Source organism: Osmerus mordax, chromosome 2 (assembly GCF_038355195.1).
Source record: "Osmerus mordax isolate fOsmMor3 chromosome 2, fOsmMor3.pri, whole genome shotgun sequence".
In the NCBI taxonomy this organism is placed as follows: Eukaryota; Metazoa; Chordata; class Actinopteri; order Osmeriformes; family Osmeridae; genus Osmerus; species Osmerus mordax.
In genome coordinates this window covers 13,433,851-13,452,515 of record NC_090051.1, presented here as the reverse complement: position 1 = coordinate 13,452,515, position 18,665 = coordinate 13,433,851, and the positions used below count along the sequence as shown (strand labels likewise).

Genomic DNA, 18,665 nt, shown 5'->3' with positions numbered 1-18,665 from the left:
AATACTGGGCCCATGTTTCTGTCACTTGAATTTGTTTTTGTAGGGCTGCACAATGATTTATTAAATAGATACTCTGAAGAATATACATGCCAAACATGATGACAGTGCAATGAAAAGCTTGATGGCCTGCTTGGCTACATGCTGGGTGACTAGCTGAAGGTGATATTTGGTACTTGGTTAACAGACATGTTGACTGAATGACTGACTTGTTGGCTGTCTGCTGCAGGCTCCAAACTCCAGGTCTTTGACTTAGCTGGGCATTGTTCCACTCTAAGGCTCAGACATCTCAAACCAGCCTGAGCAGCATGTTTGTGGATGCTGCTGGTCAGATGACCAGACAAGAAAGAGAAAGAAAGATAGTAAGAGATTGAAGACCCCTCTGCCCTGAATTTTTCTTATATTTATGTGCCCTAAAGTGTCTGACCATGACTAAACTGAATTGTATATGTGCAAAGTTTGTCACTCGAAAGGTTTTGGCATAATCCTCTACTGAAGTTGGAAGTCTACTGCACTTCTGAAAAGTCTGAGATTGAAACGATCCTATACAAATTGGATTTCTGTTGTCACAAATTCGACCAAATCGTCTAGTGATATGCAAATGATGCAAACAAACCCAGAAACTCGAGCGCAGAGCAAGAGTGGACTTTTTAGTTAAGGTTTGCGACAGCTGCCAACCATAGACTATCGGCTATGCTGCAAACAGTTAGCATTGCTTAAGGTAAAGGTTTAACAGCAAAAATATTATTCGCCGTTTTGGGGTGTGAACCGAACCCTGGGGCTACACTAACAAAATCCCACAATGCTTCTAAAATGGCTGAATTTGACAGACATCGGCCTCTGCCAACATACTTGGATGTACTGCATATCTGCTGTGGTCAATTCAGTAAGGAATGTTTCCAAAATCATTTGCAAAAGTCAATATGTTTTCTCGTGAAATGACGGTTATGGTGTGATGCTGTGCCGACTATTTATTCTGTGATAGCGACAGCGTGCCAGTATGTATTGTTTTATTCAGAATATAATACCTCTGTGCAATCTCAACATGTCTGTTCTTTATTTCTTCTTCACACGTTCTGTAGAGTGGTTCTTCTTTGTGACTCATCGCAAAGTATCGATCACAGACCACTTAACACAGTGCCATCTAGTGGCTTTCTTAAGTAACAATTACAATCTATGAATATCGTTCCATGTAGGTATGTAAACGGAAAGAGAGAGCAAGGTGGCAGGTGGGGAGGGTTTTACCAAACAGTGGACGATGAGTATTCTAATAAAAAATCGTCCTGAGGTGGTGGTGACCATAACGTCACCATAGCCCACCGTCGATATTGTGACCAAATATCCATCCATCATCTTCTGCTTATCCGAGGTTGGGTTGCAGTGGCAGGTGGCTAAGTAGGGTATTCCAGACGTCCCTTTACCCTGCAAAGCTTTCCAGCTCCTCCTAGGGGATCCAGAGGTGTCGTCAGGCTAGATGAGATTTATAATTCCTCCAGCGAGTTCTGGGTGTTAAAAAAACTGTTTGAAATACTATTTGTTGGATTAAACAGAGCAGTGGACACCAGCGGGTTGTTGGGTTGCCGTCAAGACTCGGTCACAGAATCCTCTGTCACATCATCGTCTCCCATGTCAATAGTTTGAACTATTGAAAACAACTTTGTGTCAGGGAGTGTGAATTGTTCATACTCAGGAGTCTTTGGTCTTGTGTTCATCATCCCTGCTTGACCGGTTCTCCATCATTGTCATCACCATAGTTTGGGACCTGGACACTTCAGCAACATTGCTGTTGTCCTTAGAGCTGTTGACCTCCGACCTTGAATGGTTGGATAAGAGTTAGGGTTAGATACGAGCCCCAGTGAGAAACACAAACAACAGTGAGGAGAAGTGTAGAGGAATGAGTTGTCCACATCATGAATTGTGGTCGAAAAACTTTTTTGTGTGCTTCTTTGCAAAGACAATCCATTTCTTTCAGTAGGCCCTAACCTTAGTATTGACCTTTCTGATTGGCTCAGTGCGGATTATTTTTCCCTCTGTCTCTTTTTTCACTGGAAATTAAAACATTTTCTCTGGACACACATAACTCCCACACATAGCTACAAGACAACAAACTCCTTCTCTTTATTGCAGAGGCGGTTTGTCTGCGAGACATGGACTCTGTGTGCTGTGGCTAGTTCCTGGTATCAAAACAGGCACAAAGTTCTTCACCAATACTGAAAACAAACTGAAGTGATGTAAATAAATGTAATTTCTACAACACACTTTATCTTTCTTTCTCTCACTTGCCTTACTTTTACCCAATACTATATTTGTTCAATATTATATATCCTGACTTAATATAGTATCCCCTATCCTTCATCCCTCTTTCCCTCCTCACTTCTTCATGTGTCTCTCTGCTCTTCTAATCTCTCTAATCTGCTCCTCTACGGTCCTGTGGTTCTGTGTCCTGCTGCACGTACTCCAGAGGACCTGATAGTCTTGGGAAATGTTCTTCAGTAGCTTGTGTAGTCCGTATTTGAGACTCTTGATGCCCAAGACCTTGTCACAGTCAGGCTCAGCAAAACACTCCTACAATACCATAACACATAGAGATCACAGATCTAGACTGTACAGTTGCAGGTCTTACAAGGCTCTCAAGTCTCATGCATTTGCCGTGAGACTCACGCATTTCAACCATTTCTCACGTTCTCAAGCAACACCTTCTATTTCTCACGCATTTCAACCATTTCTCACGCTGAGAAGTAAGGGTGTCCCGCTATATACAATTAATGGACGAGGCGCAGGCATGCTGAGATGCTAGCTGTCTCGAGTTAGACGGAATACAAAGCCAATCAGAAAACATCAGCAGCAGCACACCGTCCCTCGATTAATACTTTCCGCTCTTACTTCCCACAATCAAAAAACTCCACGTCCGCAACATGCGCATACTTAGCCAACGCGACTGACTGCCTTTGATAGGTTGCACAGGGCAGGTAGTAAGCCTCAAACACCTCAAAACAGCAAACGGGTTACACACGGCCCAATTACCCAGAATTGCTGTCCTGACCCTGCACCACCCTGCATTCTGCATAATAGGTTTGGATTTCAGCACCGTACCATCAAGGCACATTTTTACTCAAGACATGTTTTTACTGATTTATTAAATAAAGACAGACTATAGTTCTACGATTCTTCATGTAGGAATCAAAAGCAGTCATAAAATACAGCCAGCTTATAAAGTTCTCACAGTTTTACAGTTCTCAAAGTGACAGGTTGAACTAAGAAGCTTTTAGGGCTTAACATCATGAAAGAAAAACAATGAAAGAAGATACATTTAAATATTGTACTAAAACAGAATCCCCAATACAACAACAGAATCAAAATGAATGTGAATAATAGTTTCTAGCAAAACCCTAACTCAGCCTAATGCAGAAATATATAATAATGTACATCTTTTGGTAAACAAACATCTTTTTAATTTGTGAACCCTTTAGAGTTGGAGGGAAAAATAACACGTCTTTCTCTCTGAGGATTCACCTTAATACACCAAATTGCTAACATACATGTGTGTTTGAATTAACACATAAACATGTTTAGAATAAACATTAGGCTTCATGATTTTGCATTATCCACTCCCTTTTCCGACGGAGAAACGTGCCCAACTGCTGAATCAAGAAAAGGTATGTTACATTGTGACATCCTTTGACTACAGTTTAGATCTGTCCCAGATCCAGAGTTGGGTTACTGTTCCAACCAGCAAGCATCCGTTGCTACTGGCGACCACCAGGCGGTAGATTGAGGTTGGCCATGAGCTCATGCACTGAGGCAAATATTGTACATTCACCTGAAAAGAAGAACACACACAATGTCAAGTTTCTTAACTCATTTATAATCCAGGGCTGCGTCCAAAAACATTCATACTCCACTCCACGCGATTACTACACAGGAATGATTAAAAAAAGAAATCTGGAAGGAGATAAAGGGACCAAAGCACATACGTGGACATGTGTGAAGACTGAACTATCGCTATGAGAAAAATCTGGCTTTTTGGCTTTTTTGCTAGGCCAAACTTGATTGGGTTACACTTAAGGGTGTGTGGATTTTGGACTTAAGATAGAATACTAACTATGTACAGTTTGAGGGTACCTTCCGTCACTTCCTCCATCACTGGATCAGCAAGCAATGTGGATATGTGTAAAAAACTATTTTTGGTGTGTTGGTGGAGTCAGTTATGATTGAGGAAATTAGACATTACAGTCTAATGAAAAGCACCCCAGTTTGCTACGCTAAAAGCTCATATGATTGTTTTTTCTTTTTCCTAATAGTTATGGTTTGTGAAAAGACAAGAAAAATAAGTATTCAAATGAATACCACAACCCTAACTCAACCGAGGCACAAACAAGGTGTTTTGTTATGCATGATGTCGTACAGATCAACATAGCTACAGCGCTGTACAGGTTAAAAAGCTTTGTAGTGGAATAAACCTTGAAATTAGAATCAGGATCCTTCAGGGGGAAGTAATCATGTTTCACCCTGGGATGTAAACAACCAGGGAGGTAATCAGGGTTTTTTCCAGCCAGCACTAACGTGAGGAGGCAAGCAGCGTAAATCTAACTGCATAATTTTACAATTAACATTTTTAAGTAGTAATCTCTGAGGGTTGCAATGGTTTGCACAGATCCTCATCTTTGCATCAACTTGGATAAACAACGTGGCTAACGGGTTTACATAGATAACTTGACTAGCTAGATCAGTAGAAAAGGTTTGCTGGCTGGCCGTAGCCCTATCCTCCTTATTCAGGTAAAAACGGTAGAAAGAAGCTTCTCAACAGGTAACTTGCCTTAAGCCTATCAGACAATGGGAAGCAGATGTCATTTTAGTTGGGATCTGCTCATGTGATTCGCTAGTGGCTATTTAACTATCCTGGAGCATCGGGTACAACTTCCAAGTTTAAGCCGTCATTAGAATCCCATTTTATCGAGATAATCTTAGCATTGTTACCAAATGACTTCCTGCCTTTTAGCTGTAGTCGTGTGCAAAATAGAGCTAGCCAGAAGGCTAAATATTTTAAAAGGGACGTCTAAGTAGAAAAGAGTTGGGTGCAATTGGTTGTGATACAGCAGAAACATAAGCAATTGTTTTTTGGGGGGGGGGGGGATTTTGAATGGAAATGACCAAATCATAACAATCAAGTGTCCTTATTGGACAGGCTGGTGTCTCACCCTGTCTGGCAGGGTGCATCTCGTTGAACCTCTTGAGGATGTTGGAGACCATGAGTGCTGCGGCCCCAGAGGAGCTGTGCTGGCGGGGGATGTCAGCCTGCTGGGTGAGGCCGGTCGACATGTCGTAAACAATCGGCACGATGATGCTCACCTGGTCCTGGGGCACAGGGACCCTCTGGGTCAGCTGGAGCTGGGGGCACAGCAGACAGGTTGGGGTTAAGAATAGCTGGAGTTAGGGTTAGGGGCCAGGGGTTAGTGTTAGATGGGCACAGAAGATCCCATTTATGCCGCAAAAGGACTTCTGTGGCGTTAAAAACGAACAACTAGTTAAAAGGTCTGAGGGAGATGTAAAAATGTTGAGAGACAGTGTTCATCTTTTACCTTGTATACCAGGTATTTTTTACCTGGACTTATCTGACCTACTGGCCTTGACACAGTGCAGCACTACTGAGTTTTCAGACAGGAAGGATCATTGAGGTATGATGGAGCTGAGTTGAAATATCCAGAGGTTTACTTACAAAAAAGAGCATCTTGGACTTGAGCACCACAGCGATGGTGCCAGGGGGGGCGATGGGGGGGGCGCTGGGTGGGATCGTCAGGCAGAACTGAACATTCCACTTGAACTGAGCTGCCTGGTCAGGGAACTGGGGGGGGGGGGGGGGGACAGAAGGGTATGAGCACATGGAAATATACAGTTCTTCTACAGCCACACTAACCGACCTCTATGTCCCATTAAACCCACCCCAACCCCTCATCCCTTTAAGCCTATAGCCCTCACCAGTTCCAGTTTCATGATGCGGACACAGTCCCTCAGGATGTTGGTGGGAGCCCCCAGGAGCTTGGTAAAGGCATTAAGCGTGTTGTACTTAAAAGGAGGTCCTGCCACCTAGTGGGCAGGAGGACAAAGGACAACAAGCTTGAGGACAACAGCTGTGACTTACAAAAGTGCTTAGTGTGTATGTTATGCTAGTATGCGTGAGAGTGTGTGCGCATTGGTGAGTGGTGGCCATTTTCCTCTCACCCTGGTCTCAAAAAACTTCTCCAGGACTTGAAGCTCATCCTGGGACCAGGGACCAGTGTTCTCTGGGGTGACCTTGAGCTGCAGAGTCTGGTAGGTCTTGGGGTTCAAGGCTACGCGACACTTCAGAACCTCGGTCTTAAACATGATGACTCCTGGCTCGTTAGAGGTCACAATGGCCAGCTAGGGAACAGAGACAGGGAGAAACGAATGCTTCCAGCCAGACAGTAAAAGCACACTGAGCTGAGGAGAGATGAGATGGAGGACGAGGAAAGGGGGGTGGAATACAGGAGAGGAGAGAGGGAGGTAAAAGGAGATGACAGGGATGGAGTAGAGGACAAAGGGATTGAGGAGAGGAGAGCAATGTATGGAGGAGAGAGAGGGATGGAGGAGACGAAAGAGGAATGGAGAGGAGAGAGGGCTTTCATTTCATTTAGTCATTGGGATGGAGGGATGGAGTACTCACGTTGGGCTCCAGCTGGATGATCCGCTGCAGGTGGCGTCTCATGATGACGGAGCCCAGGAAGCGCTCGAGTGGCGAGCAGAGGTAACTTCCTGCCAAGCCCGGCACCAGGCAGGGCGTGGGCGACGGCAGCAGCAGCACATGCAAGGCATTGTGGGTGAGGATGGTGGGGATGGAAGCCGCCCAGGAGCGCTGAGGCAGCTTTCGTGGAGGAGGCATGCTGCTGGGCATGGTCTGGGAGCCTGAACACACACACACACACACAGAGACACATGACTATGGTGTCAACATTCTTATTGGATCACCCATCTACTAACAGCCCACCAGAGGAGTGCTTACTGGATCCAGCGCGGGGAGAGTGGGAGGCGTCGGGGATTGGTGAGTGAAGAGAGGGGTTCCCAGGGGACATGCCATGAATCCGAGCCCCAGGAGAAGGGCCTGACACCTGGGGAGAGCCTGGCCACTGGCCCCTCTGGCTGGGGGAGACCATGGCGTACGGAGAGCTGGGATCCAGGGCCCCTGGAGGACACACAGACACGATCGTTATCAACATCCGCTTCGGCCATTTTCAGTCTATGAACCCAGTCAGACTCAATAATGATGAAGATTGATTGAATAATAAACACACAGACGTCAACATAGAAACACACAGGGTTTCAAAATCCCTCAGCCCAGAGCCCCTCAGCCCAGAGCCCTCAGCCCAGCGCCCTAAGCCCAGTGCCTCCACCTCAGTCCCAGCCCTCAAACCCCCAGTCCCAGCCCTCAAACCCCCAGTCCCAGCTCTCCAACCCCAGTCCTCCACCCCAGCCACAGCCCTCCACACTAGTACCCACCCCATTCCCAGCCCTCCAGCCCCAGTCTGCCACCGCAGTCCCAGCTCCAGTTCCAGCTCCAGGGGAGCCTGAAACCACTTACCATGCGGGCTGGCAAAGCTGCTGGGGCCCATAGCTATGCCCAGAGAGGAGGGCGACGGGGTGGGCCCAAAGGGCGAGGGCGCCCTCAGTACTCCACTAGGGGAGCCGGAGGAATGGATGGTCCCTGCATACACACACACGCATACCCACACGAGGACTGTCAGACTCAGGTGTGGGTCGACAAGATCACCTTTCTCACTTATCTTAGTGTCTCGCTCACAGCGACACGCTCTCACATACACACACACTCATACACAAGCTAAAGCTGGGCAGTGTAAGGGGGGGCTGCAGGGCTGAGAGCATGCTGTCTCCTTTCTGAGCACAGATTAGGTTAGGGTTAGCAACACGATGACATGGTAGCACAGCTGGGGTTTGGGTTAGCAACATGATGACATGGCACCAAACAAACCAGGAGATTGGAAGATGATGGAGCAGACCAGACATGGTATGGTCTTTCTCCTCAGTTGAACAATCCAAAGCTCATGTTGCACAAATGAAGCATAAGCTCTCTCCCTCTTGCACTGTAGCGGGACTAACCTGGGGACTGGGTGGGCATCATGGAGGGCGATGGAGCCACATTGGTATGGAACGCTGTTGGTGGTGAAGTAAGGGGAGGGTACACTCCTCCTGCCCCCCCTCTTATTGGCTGCTGGGCTTGTAATTGGTTCATGAGGCTGTCCATCACATCCACTCCCACTGGGGAGGGCGGGTTGTCGTCCTCGTTGACAGAGCGGCGGCGAGGATCCTGGTTACTGTCCACAAACATGTTGAGGAACGTCTGCGGAGTGGAGAAAAAGAGAAGGGGATGAGGTGCAGGAAGAGAGGAAGGGATGAGGTTCAGGAGGAGGAGATGGGGATTATTCGAGAAAATAAGGGAAGAGTTAGAAATATTTTCAAATTAAATAACATTCTGAGCTACTTCAGAGCTCAAACCCTGTCCTGAAAAGTGACCAGAGAAATGCTCTAGAGAGGCATAGGGTTAGTAAGTAGCTACAGAACTCCAGCCCTATCCCTCCCTCTCATTCGCTCTCTCCCTCCCTCCACCCATACATCTATTCCCCCCTCCCTCTCCTGCTCACCTTGAGCCCTGGAGCTGGGTAGAAGCCCTCCACTATCTTGGTGTTGTCAAACAGACTGTAGGCTCCATCCCGTATGGCCACCACCCCTCGGCCACGGCAGTAGATGTCGATGCAGTACATGTTTCTGAAGGCTAGACGGATATGTGTGGGCGACTGGGGCAGGATGGAGAAGCACTGGTATGCTGTGTTGGTCCGCTGGGTCAGTCCCAGCATGGGCACAGTGGGCAGCTTGTTGATGGCATTCAGAGGAGCCTGAGTGTCTGAGAGCACCTGGGTGGGACAAGGAGATCCGGATGTCTCTTTGTGCTACAGTGTGTGTTTGTGTGTGTGTAACTGTGTGTGTGTGTATATCTGCGCGTGTGTTTATCTGTGCATGTGTGTATATCTGTTCGAGCCCAACCGATTTATCAGCAGGCCGATATTATCGTCCGATATTAGGCATTTTCCAAACTATCGGTATCAGCATTTATCTTTTATTTTATGCCTTCACAATACAAACAAATACACAAGGTACAAAATCAAGGCTCCTAATGGCCGATAAATTAATATAAAAATGGACGAAACACCCTTCAACTATGTTATGAATGTTGCCGTTGCAGAGTTTGTCCACCAGAGGACACTCTACAACGTCCCTGTTGGCAACACTCGTGTTTATAACACCACAAACCCTACAACCAGCTGATCAAGCCAGAGTCGGGCAAAGTGTTAGGTAAATCTGTTTGTTTCGTTACGCGTTTCTGGATTTATTTTTACAATATGCATCGGCCGATATATCGGATTTTTAAATCACCAAATATTTGTGATATTTATCGGTATCGGCCTTAAAAATCCTTTATCGGTCGGGCTTTAATATCTGTGAGTGTGTGTGTACCTGCAGCAGTTGCACCACATTGGGGGTCTTGTTGAACATCTCCTGGAGCTGATGTAGGATGATGTTGTGGCAGTTGCTGCAGCCAGAGTTAGGTCCTATGGTCCCCAGGGAGAGGTGGAATGTCTGGCTGCTGGAGTTCCACTGGATGGTAACCTGGGGAAGGTAATAGCATGTTTATTCTCAACACTTCCTTGTTGATTCAATTCCTTTTTGTTCCAAAAAACGGAGAAGAATAGTTCAGGACGTAAACCAATATTCTACAACCAAAAAAACAATATAGCTTTCAAGTGTATTTTTTCAATTTTGACACTGAGCTTATAATTTGTTTTCCTTTTCTCTTTGTTTATGTTTTAACAACATAAAATCCAGAGTTAAATATTACAGAGTGAATCTGAAGCCACGGTCCCACTTCTAGCAGCCTGCAAGGTCTGTGCCTCCAGTCATACTTACCGAACTGCCCTTGGTGCTTCCATAGCATAGGACCAGCTTGCGGTAGTTATAGAGCCGCACCTCTGAGAAGTGGCTGAGGTAGGAGGGCATCTCTGGATGGGAGGGGGAGGGGTACATGGATTATTGTCAGATACAGGACAAAAGAGACACCTTTAGTGACAAACAAGGTTACAATACAAATAGCTATCTACACAGACAGCACATAAGTGACAGACACACGTACCTGGTAGTGAGCGTGAGAACTTGAGTACACACTGGTAAAGCTGGCTAATGGAGCTCCAATCATTAAGGAACATCTCCACTACTTTCCTGCCTCCCACAGGCTCAGACAGCGGGTTCTCATAGGTCAGATACACGTGCCGCGTGGAGGCTGCATGGGGGACAGGGAAGTTAAGTCTTGTTACTCGACCTGGTGCTTCACTATTGGCGCTGTGTGTGTGAGTGAGTGTGTGTGTGTGTATGTGAGTATGTGTGTGTATCTGTGTGTAAACGAGAGTCCACCTTGCTCCTTGCTGTGTGTACTGCTGAGTGGGCAATGGGCCAGCACCAGCTCAGCCACCCAGGTGCGGTTGTTCCTGCCTTGCAGACGGAAGGTGCAGTCCAGCAGGGAGCGGTCCACCGCCCGCCTGGTCTCCTCCCCCACACCCTTACTGGCTGGGATCCTGGGGGGTTAGAGGATGGAGGCTGAGCATCAGGACACTCAGGATTTCAAAAAATGTGTGTGTGTGAGTGTGTGTCTGTATCTTACTTAAGGATACGGATGGCGTGGCTGCAGCCGTCTCCCTCCACCTGCACCCCCTGGTGAGGGATCTCCATGTTGGATAGCTACAAATAGGAAGAGAGGGGTGGAGGTGTAAAGGTGGAGTTGTATGGGGTAGGGATGAAGGTGTAGGGGTGGAGGTATAGGGGTGAAGGTGTGAAGATGTGGAGAGGTGGAGGTATAGGGGTGGAGGTGTGGAGGTATAGGGGTGGAGGTATAGGGGTTAAGGTGTGGAGAGGTGGAGAAATAGGGGTGGTGGTGTGGAGGTTTAGGGGCGGAGGTATAGGGGTAAAGGTGTGGAGAGGTGGAGGTATAGGGTTGCAGGTGTGGAGAGGTGGAAGTATAGGGGTGAAGGTGTGAAGGTGTGGAGAGGTGGAAGTATAGGGGTGGAGGTGTGGAGAGGTGGAGGTATAGCGGTGGAGGTGTGTAGGGGTGGAGGTATATGGGTGGAGGTATAGGGGTGGAGGTGTGTAGGGGTGGAGGTATAGGGGTGGAGGTGTGTAAGGGTGGAGGTGTGTAAGGGTGGAGGTATATGGGTGGAGGTGTGTAGGGGTAAAGGCGTGTGAGCGTACCTCTGCACGGAGGCCAATGAAGGGCATGTTAGTGTCACACATGGCCACTAGGTGGGCCAGCTCTTTGTTGAAGGCACACATTTCACCCGAGCGCTTGGGCTTCTTCGGCTCCAGGGCACCTGGGTCCCCAGACAGCTGCAGGGCCAGAACATACACACACATACACAATCACTCAAACAGAAAAACAAAAACTCAGATAATGAAAGCCTTATTCTTTGGTGGGAGGGGTATGGCTCAGTGGTAGAGCATGGGGCTAGCTATAGCTCAGTTCTAGACCATTTCACAAGATATCCAAATCCCTGCTGGTATAAGTCACTTTGAAAAAAGGTGTCTGCTAAATTAAGTGAATACATCACTATTTGATAGTACCTTCCTCTTGGCTCCAGGCCGGAGCCCCTTCCCTGTCATGGTGTCCAGGACCAGCTGCTCCAGATTGGGTTTAAAGGTCTGCAGAAGCTGGGCCACAGGAGGGCCCTCGTCCCCCTCCAGCTGACTCACTGACAGGAAGGAGTACTGGTACCTGAGCTCTGTAGGACAGCCTGGGACCTCCAGCATCTCCACAACCTGAGGAGCGAGAGAGGGTAGGGAGAGGAAACAAGAGAAGATGGAGAGATTAAGGCAAGGGGTGGTAAGAAGAGAAGATGGAGAATGGCGAGATGAAGGAAGAGAGGGGATGCAGCCAGAGAGATATGGGTGAATAATATAATGACTGAGTAGGCTGCTGTGACTGGAGACCATGTATCAAGGACATATGCTAGTGAGTTAACTTCAGAACAAAACAAACGTAGGGAGGATAATCCTACAATGTTGGTGAAAACCTCTCCAGTTTGATCTCCCCAAAAATGACAACAATCATTAATGATGTCCATTGTCTGGGTGTCTATGAGGGGGGAGGGTCTTACGATGTAGTACTGGGGTAGGCGTGTCAGCTTGATGAAGAGCTTGTGCTTTGATAGGCTGCCCGCCGGGTGGGAGGCAGCGTTGGAGAGGTGAAGTGTGTCAGAGCACACAGTGGGGAGGTGCTTGACAGACTGACGACAACGTTGCTCACCCAACCAGTACCTAGAGAGGTGGAGAAAGGGGGCAGAGAGAGAGAAAGATAAGGCTATACTCTGATGCATCCACGGGCAGCTGTGGACACCGCGGGCATCCTGTTTATGCTAAAAAGGCGTTTATGCTTGTTTATGCCCGTTTTATCTGGCATCCGCCTCTCTAGTCTAGGAAAGTTCACTTCTAGACAGGTATCGCACCATGAACACACTTGTCTTACTTGCTGGATAACATTTCAAATTCGTCATAACCACATTTCGCGCAAATTAGTAATGCTATACAGTTTTCTAAAAAACGTATCTATATTATTTGGGCATAGCACTGTGCTAGCATGTCACTAGGAAAGAAAGATAAGGGGAGGTGTGGTTCATTGTATTGATATACCATACCGTATTTCTTTGATTAAACGCTGCAGCGCTTTTACACAATGTTCTTTTTTGGTGCAGCGTTTATTCGAGGGCGGTGTTTACTTAGTAAGAGAGATTTAGTGAATTGTAGCTGCAGTGCGGCCATAAACAAAGAAAGAATAGACAAGGAGGTCAAACACAAAGCCAAGTGTAAAATTGAAGCCGTGCGTTTAGTCGGGAGTACAAGTGCAGTATGGGTGCGGCAACTCCCTTTCTCATTGGCTATCAATTAGATGTTCGTGGGTAGTACTTTAACTATCTCAAATACAAGTGTTCCACATTGTGTAGAAATCTGAAGCAGCATGCCGAAACGTTCTTACACTTTAGCTTTCAAACAGAAAGCTCTGCAGAAAGCACTCACCAGCAACAACAGATCTGTTGAACTTGGGGTTGATGAAATGCTAATTCGTGAGTGGTGAATTACATTTCATATTGTACACTTGTGATTTTCTTTTGTTATAATTTCTGTTTTAATTTTACCAATTAAATAACCGTTATTTTTGGTGCAGCGTTTAATCGAGGGCGGCGTTTATTACACAATGTTCATTTTTGGTGCGGTGTTTATTTGAGTGCGGCGTTTATTTGAGGGCGGCGTTTATTCGAAGAAATGCGGTATTTATGTTTTCAATGTCACCAGGTTCCTGCTCTGTGCTACCTCGGGAGCTGCTGCTCTACACTGAACTCAGCTCAGGTGCTGTTCTAAACTGAGCCTATTTTAGTGAGAACAAGTCCTAATGTTGACTTACTTCAGCTGCTGCAGCCAAGAGATTATGCGCTTCATGTCATCATTAATGGTCTTCTCAATGTCATCAAGCATGGACTGTTCTGGAAAGGGAGAAGACAGAGGATATGAGTGTAAACAAATGTGTGTATTTCTGTGTGTATATGAATGTGTTTCTGTGTGTGTATGTGTGTGTGTGTGTGTGTGTGTGTGTGTGTGTGTATGTATCTATGTGTGTGTTTCCCAGTGTACCTATGCCATAGAGCATTGGCTGGAACATTCCAGAATGCAGGTCTACAAAGATGTGCAGGCACTCTGAGCGTCCGCAGGGCTCCAGGATGGGGATGACCAGGGTGGGAAGGGCTGTCTCGATGAACGCTGAAACACAGAGACAACCATACCATGAAAAAGACCATTAACTAAATCATTCATTTATATACAGTAACTCTAGAGCATTTTCTCCCCGGGTATCAATACAGTTCTATTCTCTACTTGTCTTGGTCTTCGGCTTGGTAAGCAGTCATGCTGTTCTTAAGCTTTATTATATAAGCTGTCTTACATCTACAGCTTACATCTACAGCTGTAAAACAAGGATCAGAACATTGCGGGTGGCTAGCAGAATGGTAGGTCACTCACAGTTGTCGCCAGGGTTATTGCTCCTCAGGATGGCCTTCAGCTCCTGCAGCTTTTGGTGGGAGCGGGCGTGGACACTGTCAATCAACAGCTTCTCCACTGACAGGTGGTCGATCTGCAAGAGGGCAAGGACCACACAGGATATGAAGTCACATACACAAACAATTAAGCCTCAAGATATGTCACTGAGGTGCATGAAGAAGTCTGATTGATTGGCCATCCTCGCTATACCTTCGTTCAGGGTTCAAAATGACCAATGGTTCTTGGGGGTCGCCTAAAATGTCATTATAAAAGATCCTGAAGACTACTTTGCTCTAAAATTCATATTTTATTTTATATTTTATTTTTTTAGGAAATTTGAACATTGAACAATATCTTAGTATTAGCCTACCTGATATTATTCACTCCTGAAAATTATATCAAGCCCTACTGACATGTTTCATTATGAAAAACTAAAATTTGTCTCAGAAACCCCCCACACTATTTTACCTTCATAGCACGCTCCATCAGTTTGGAATCACAAGCGGGGAGGGGAGGCTCATGGGATATCTGCAGGGGCTTGGAGCCGTCTGATTCGTCAATCTTTATGGTGACTTTGTGGACAGAGGCTGTTCCTGTCTTTCTACCCAACACCTGTTGACTGGATGGAGAACAGAATAGAAAACAAGAAATGTGTGAGGAAACCAGACAAAGAATTACAGAGGCTAGGTGTGTGTGTAGGTGTGTGTGGATGTCTGCCCTACTTCCAGACTGCCAGCGTGAGGCTCTTGGCAGGCATGTATCTCTCCACCTGCACCAGGTCGCCCCAGCGCTCTCTGATCAGCAGCAGGGTCTGGGAGTGCAGAACCTCCAGCTGCAGCGACAGGCAGAACGAGTCTGGACTCCCAGCTAAGGAACGAACTAAAGGCACGTGGCACACATAAGAAAAAAAGAAACACGCATAAACCTGCAAACATCTCAATGTCCAAGTACACCAAGCTATAGCATTGGAGCTCATTATGTAAAATACAAGTCCCCCTTGTTATTACACTATAATAACTTGTTATATACTTGTCGTACACGTTATCCCGAGTGCCTTGGGACCTATGTACTGGCTGCCCATACTGTCAATACTGTTGAGTAACACACTAACTTCTACTGCCCTGTAACTGTTCCAGCCCTGTGTCTAGAACTAAGCACACTAACATCCACAATAACCTGAGACTTGACACAAGCAAACAGGCTGAACAGTCAGAGAGGATACGCAGGCAGTTGTACATGTCCTGCAGAGGCTTCTCATCTGCAAACAGGCGGGACTGGACCAGCTCATGGATGAAGTTCACCTGCATGCTGTGGACCAATGCTCGCCCATCTAAGGAGGAGGAAGGGGAGGGGGGAGGGATGGAGTTCAATGATGAACAACTGGATGGATGAAATGATCAAGTATGAAAGTATGGACAGAAGAGAGGTAAAGCAAGCAAGGATAACATCTGAGAAAGAAAGGATAGCTTGTCTCACCTCCGGTCTCTTTGTCTTCGACCAGGACCTCCAGCTTCAGCAGCCTCCAGGGGATGTCAGGGTCGTCTCCCATCACCGTGAGACTGGCCTCAAACTCTCCTTCCACACGGAACTTCACACGCCCATTAGCTGTCACAAAAATGCATTATTACTGTGTTACTTGAGAACACGCATTACCATGTAATTCCAACTGGTTGGTGAGTTTGAAATCCAGTGATTACACAGTGTACTTCCTTATGAGGCCGTGCAACCCAAGACATACGTACCTACGGTAAGATTGGCTAGCTGGGGGGGTAAGTCTGTTGTGACCAAGCGATGGCGAAGGATCTGATTGAGCTGGTTCAGAGTGCTCTGCTTCTCCACCTTAGTGATGGGGTCTGGAGGAATGATCTTATCCTACAGAGGAGCAGTGGATGAGGGGGAGAAAGATGGATTCAACTAAACAGCAACTTAATGTAATGGTTTGCATGAAGACTCTGCTTGTAGCATGGAGGAATGTGGGCAGAACAATGGAGTAGTAGTCATCTTACCCTTATGCATGTGGGCAGCCGAGGGTAAGATCCTGTTGTCAGCACGTCGATGGCGAAGGGGATGGCGAAGCTGGGTAGGCGGGCGTGCACCAGGGCATCTCTTGCCAGCGAGGCCAGCCTATCAGCTGTGTCCACAAACAGGAAGGCCTGCTGGTCCAGGAAGCTGGAGATCATCTGTTACCATGGAAATTAGATGTTAAAGGTATGTATCCCTAAGACTAAACATAACTAAACAATACATTCATTAAACAACAATCAAATCTTAACAGAAAATCAAGATCAAGAAATTACAGTGGGTAAAATAAAACACAGTGTATGCTGAATGGACTGAGTGTTTTCATCAAGGTAAGCCTCCCAGAACCCAGGACATGTAGAAGACTGTGGACCACATACCGCACATTTCTCCACCTTCCCAGCATTGCTGGCCCACTTCACCAGCGCTAGGAGACGCACAAAAAGTTGTCTAGAGCGACTGGCAAACTGCACGATTTCAATTTTCCTATCAAAGACAAATGATATTTGTTCACACAGCAGAAAAGATAAAGGCGTAAGCATCATAATGACGTCCCTTGTCCAACATCAAAATACACTTTCCCCATGAATCAACCGTGTGGGAAACTCACCTCTCCATGTCTGTTTTTCGGGGTAGACTGTAAGACACAAACAGAAGCAGGTGTCAAAACAACACAAGTTTTGTCCGTGCTTCACTTCTTGAAGCACGGACCACACAACCAACCTATTTGGAGCCCTCTGTAAAACTTCACACGGCTCTATAAGAACTCTGCAATACTACTGTAGCCAGGTACAACCTGGCCGGTTCAGTCAAATTCATGAAGCAGTCACGACATTACATTCTCTGTGTGTACAGCATACTTTTATTTTTGTTTTTTGCTAACACGTTAAGAAGAACACTTGGCATACTACTGGTGCACGATTACCAAAGTCACTAAGAAAGCTAGCTAGCTGACTCATTCAAGGTCCCCCGACTTACAGTTCAGCCAGCAGGGTAATTTCGTGGTAGGTCCTCTGCAGAAGAAATTCGATGAGAAGACTGAGGCGTACACCCTGCGTCGCTGGGGCCCCGGGAGGAGGCGGCTGGGGAGCCGAGGTTGGACCCCCGACCGGGACTAGTTGTCCATCTGATCCAATCTGCACCGGAGCCATTTTAAAATGACAATACGAGCCTCTGCAATTGACACCGAAAAATGATAACGGGTCGCGATATCTTGTTATGATAACCAAATCTACATGAACGCTAAAACATTTCCCTTCGTTCAAATAATTATTTAGGGTCTTGACGTTTTCGCTCCATATTCAAGTTACTTTAACCACACTATTTTACAGCTTATTCTGAAAATGTATTTAACACTGTTCACCCGCCATCTTTGCTGCAGGGTGAACCAGCTTCAATAAGCAATGTCATTTCCGTTTTCTTTCCCCCCCCACAACTGTTCAAAATAAAGGCCACTGTTAGTTTTTTTTACTTTTCATTTGAACATGTATAAATGTCACAACGGTATAGTGCACTACTGTTGAGACTTCAGAAACTGGCAAGATACTAGTTTAAACAGTGAGGCTGGCCCTTCAGCATGGGCGAAACTGATTCAGGAATGTGAGAGGAATCAAAATATAAACAGGTACTGATTATATTTTATCTTTTTATCTAAAGCAACAAACAGTACAGGGGAATTTGAACCTGCTACCAAATAATATGAAGTAAAGAACTCTAACCACTGTGCTACACCCTCCCCCATTCATAATTAAGGAAAGACTGCACCTTCCATGGACTTTCTTGAGATGTTAGGATATATGTTCTTGTCCACTCAACATGAGAGTGAAACGAATTCAAGCAGGTAAGGAATCAGAACAAGGGGTTCACTGATAGGACAATGCCAATATTAAAAGCGAGGGCTCGTCTTCCGGCACATTCCAGTACTTGCTCTTATTTTGAAAACGAGTCTGCAAATCCGGATATACTTTTATCTGGAACTATCGAGGATGGTACTCTAACAGGAAGTGAAAATTATGTGGTTACACAGAAAATGTGGATTCGGAATCATGGATCTGAGAAAATGTCAGTGAGAAGTTTTCTACTAGCTAGCCACGTCCCATGATCCATTTGTGTCCCACAATTGTCCTCATCTGGACACAATGTAGCAAAAGCATAAAACAAAACATTTGAACATCCCTAAATGCGAGTCAGGTGGCTGAGCGGTGAGGGAGTCGGACTAGTAATCCGAAGGTTGCCAGTTCGATTCCCGGTCATGCCAACTGACGTTGTGTCCTTGGGCAAGGCACTTCACCCTACTTGCCTCGGGGGAATGTCCCTGTACTTACTGTAAGTCGCTCTGGATAAGAGCGTCTGCTAAATGACTAAATGTAAATGTAAATACATTTAGTTGTGTTTTTGAGGGAGCAATAACACACAACTCAAATTGCAACCACAAAAAATCACTATTGTAGTTAAATTAAATCATGTATTGAATATAGACCCTCCAGTAAGCC

General features: G+C 46.3%; 1 protein-coding gene across 2 annotated transcripts; it reads right to left on the bottom strand.

The window, feature by feature from the left end:
- Positions 1–3,117: 3,117 nt before the first annotated feature.
- On the bottom strand, positions 3,118–17,533 carry med14 (mediator complex subunit 14). 2 transcript variants are annotated; one of them, XM_067255121.1, is made up of 30 exons: positions 17,152–17,533; positions 16,784–16,810; positions 16,554–16,659; positions 16,161–16,334; positions 15,897–16,026; positions 15,631–15,759; positions 15,377–15,484; positions 14,877–15,009; positions 14,623–14,773; positions 14,137–14,248; positions 13,753–13,878; positions 13,526–13,604; positions 12,225–12,384; positions 11,692–11,886; positions 11,323–11,457; positions 10,739–10,815; positions 10,492–10,652; positions 10,214–10,360; positions 9,991–10,082; positions 9,541–9,693; positions 8,670–8,939; positions 8,128–8,368; positions 7,592–7,714; positions 7,016–7,195; positions 6,680–6,918; positions 6,217–6,396; positions 5,974–6,081; positions 5,714–5,839; positions 5,196–5,385; positions 3,118–3,817 (listed from the first exon to the last, which is right to left on the bottom strand). In XM_067255121.1, the coding sequence occupies exons 1-30, from the start codon at positions 17,322–17,324 to the stop codon at positions 3,744–3,746; spliced, it is 4,299 nt and encodes a 1,432-aa protein (XP_067111222.1). In that variant the 5' UTR covers positions 17,325–17,533; the 3' UTR covers positions 3,118–3,743. The 2 variants fall into 2 exon arrangements, with proteins under 2 accessions (XP_067111222.1, XP_067111223.1); XM_067255122.1 differs by lacking the exon at positions 7,592–7,714.
- Positions 17,534–18,665: the final 1,132 nt, after the last annotated feature.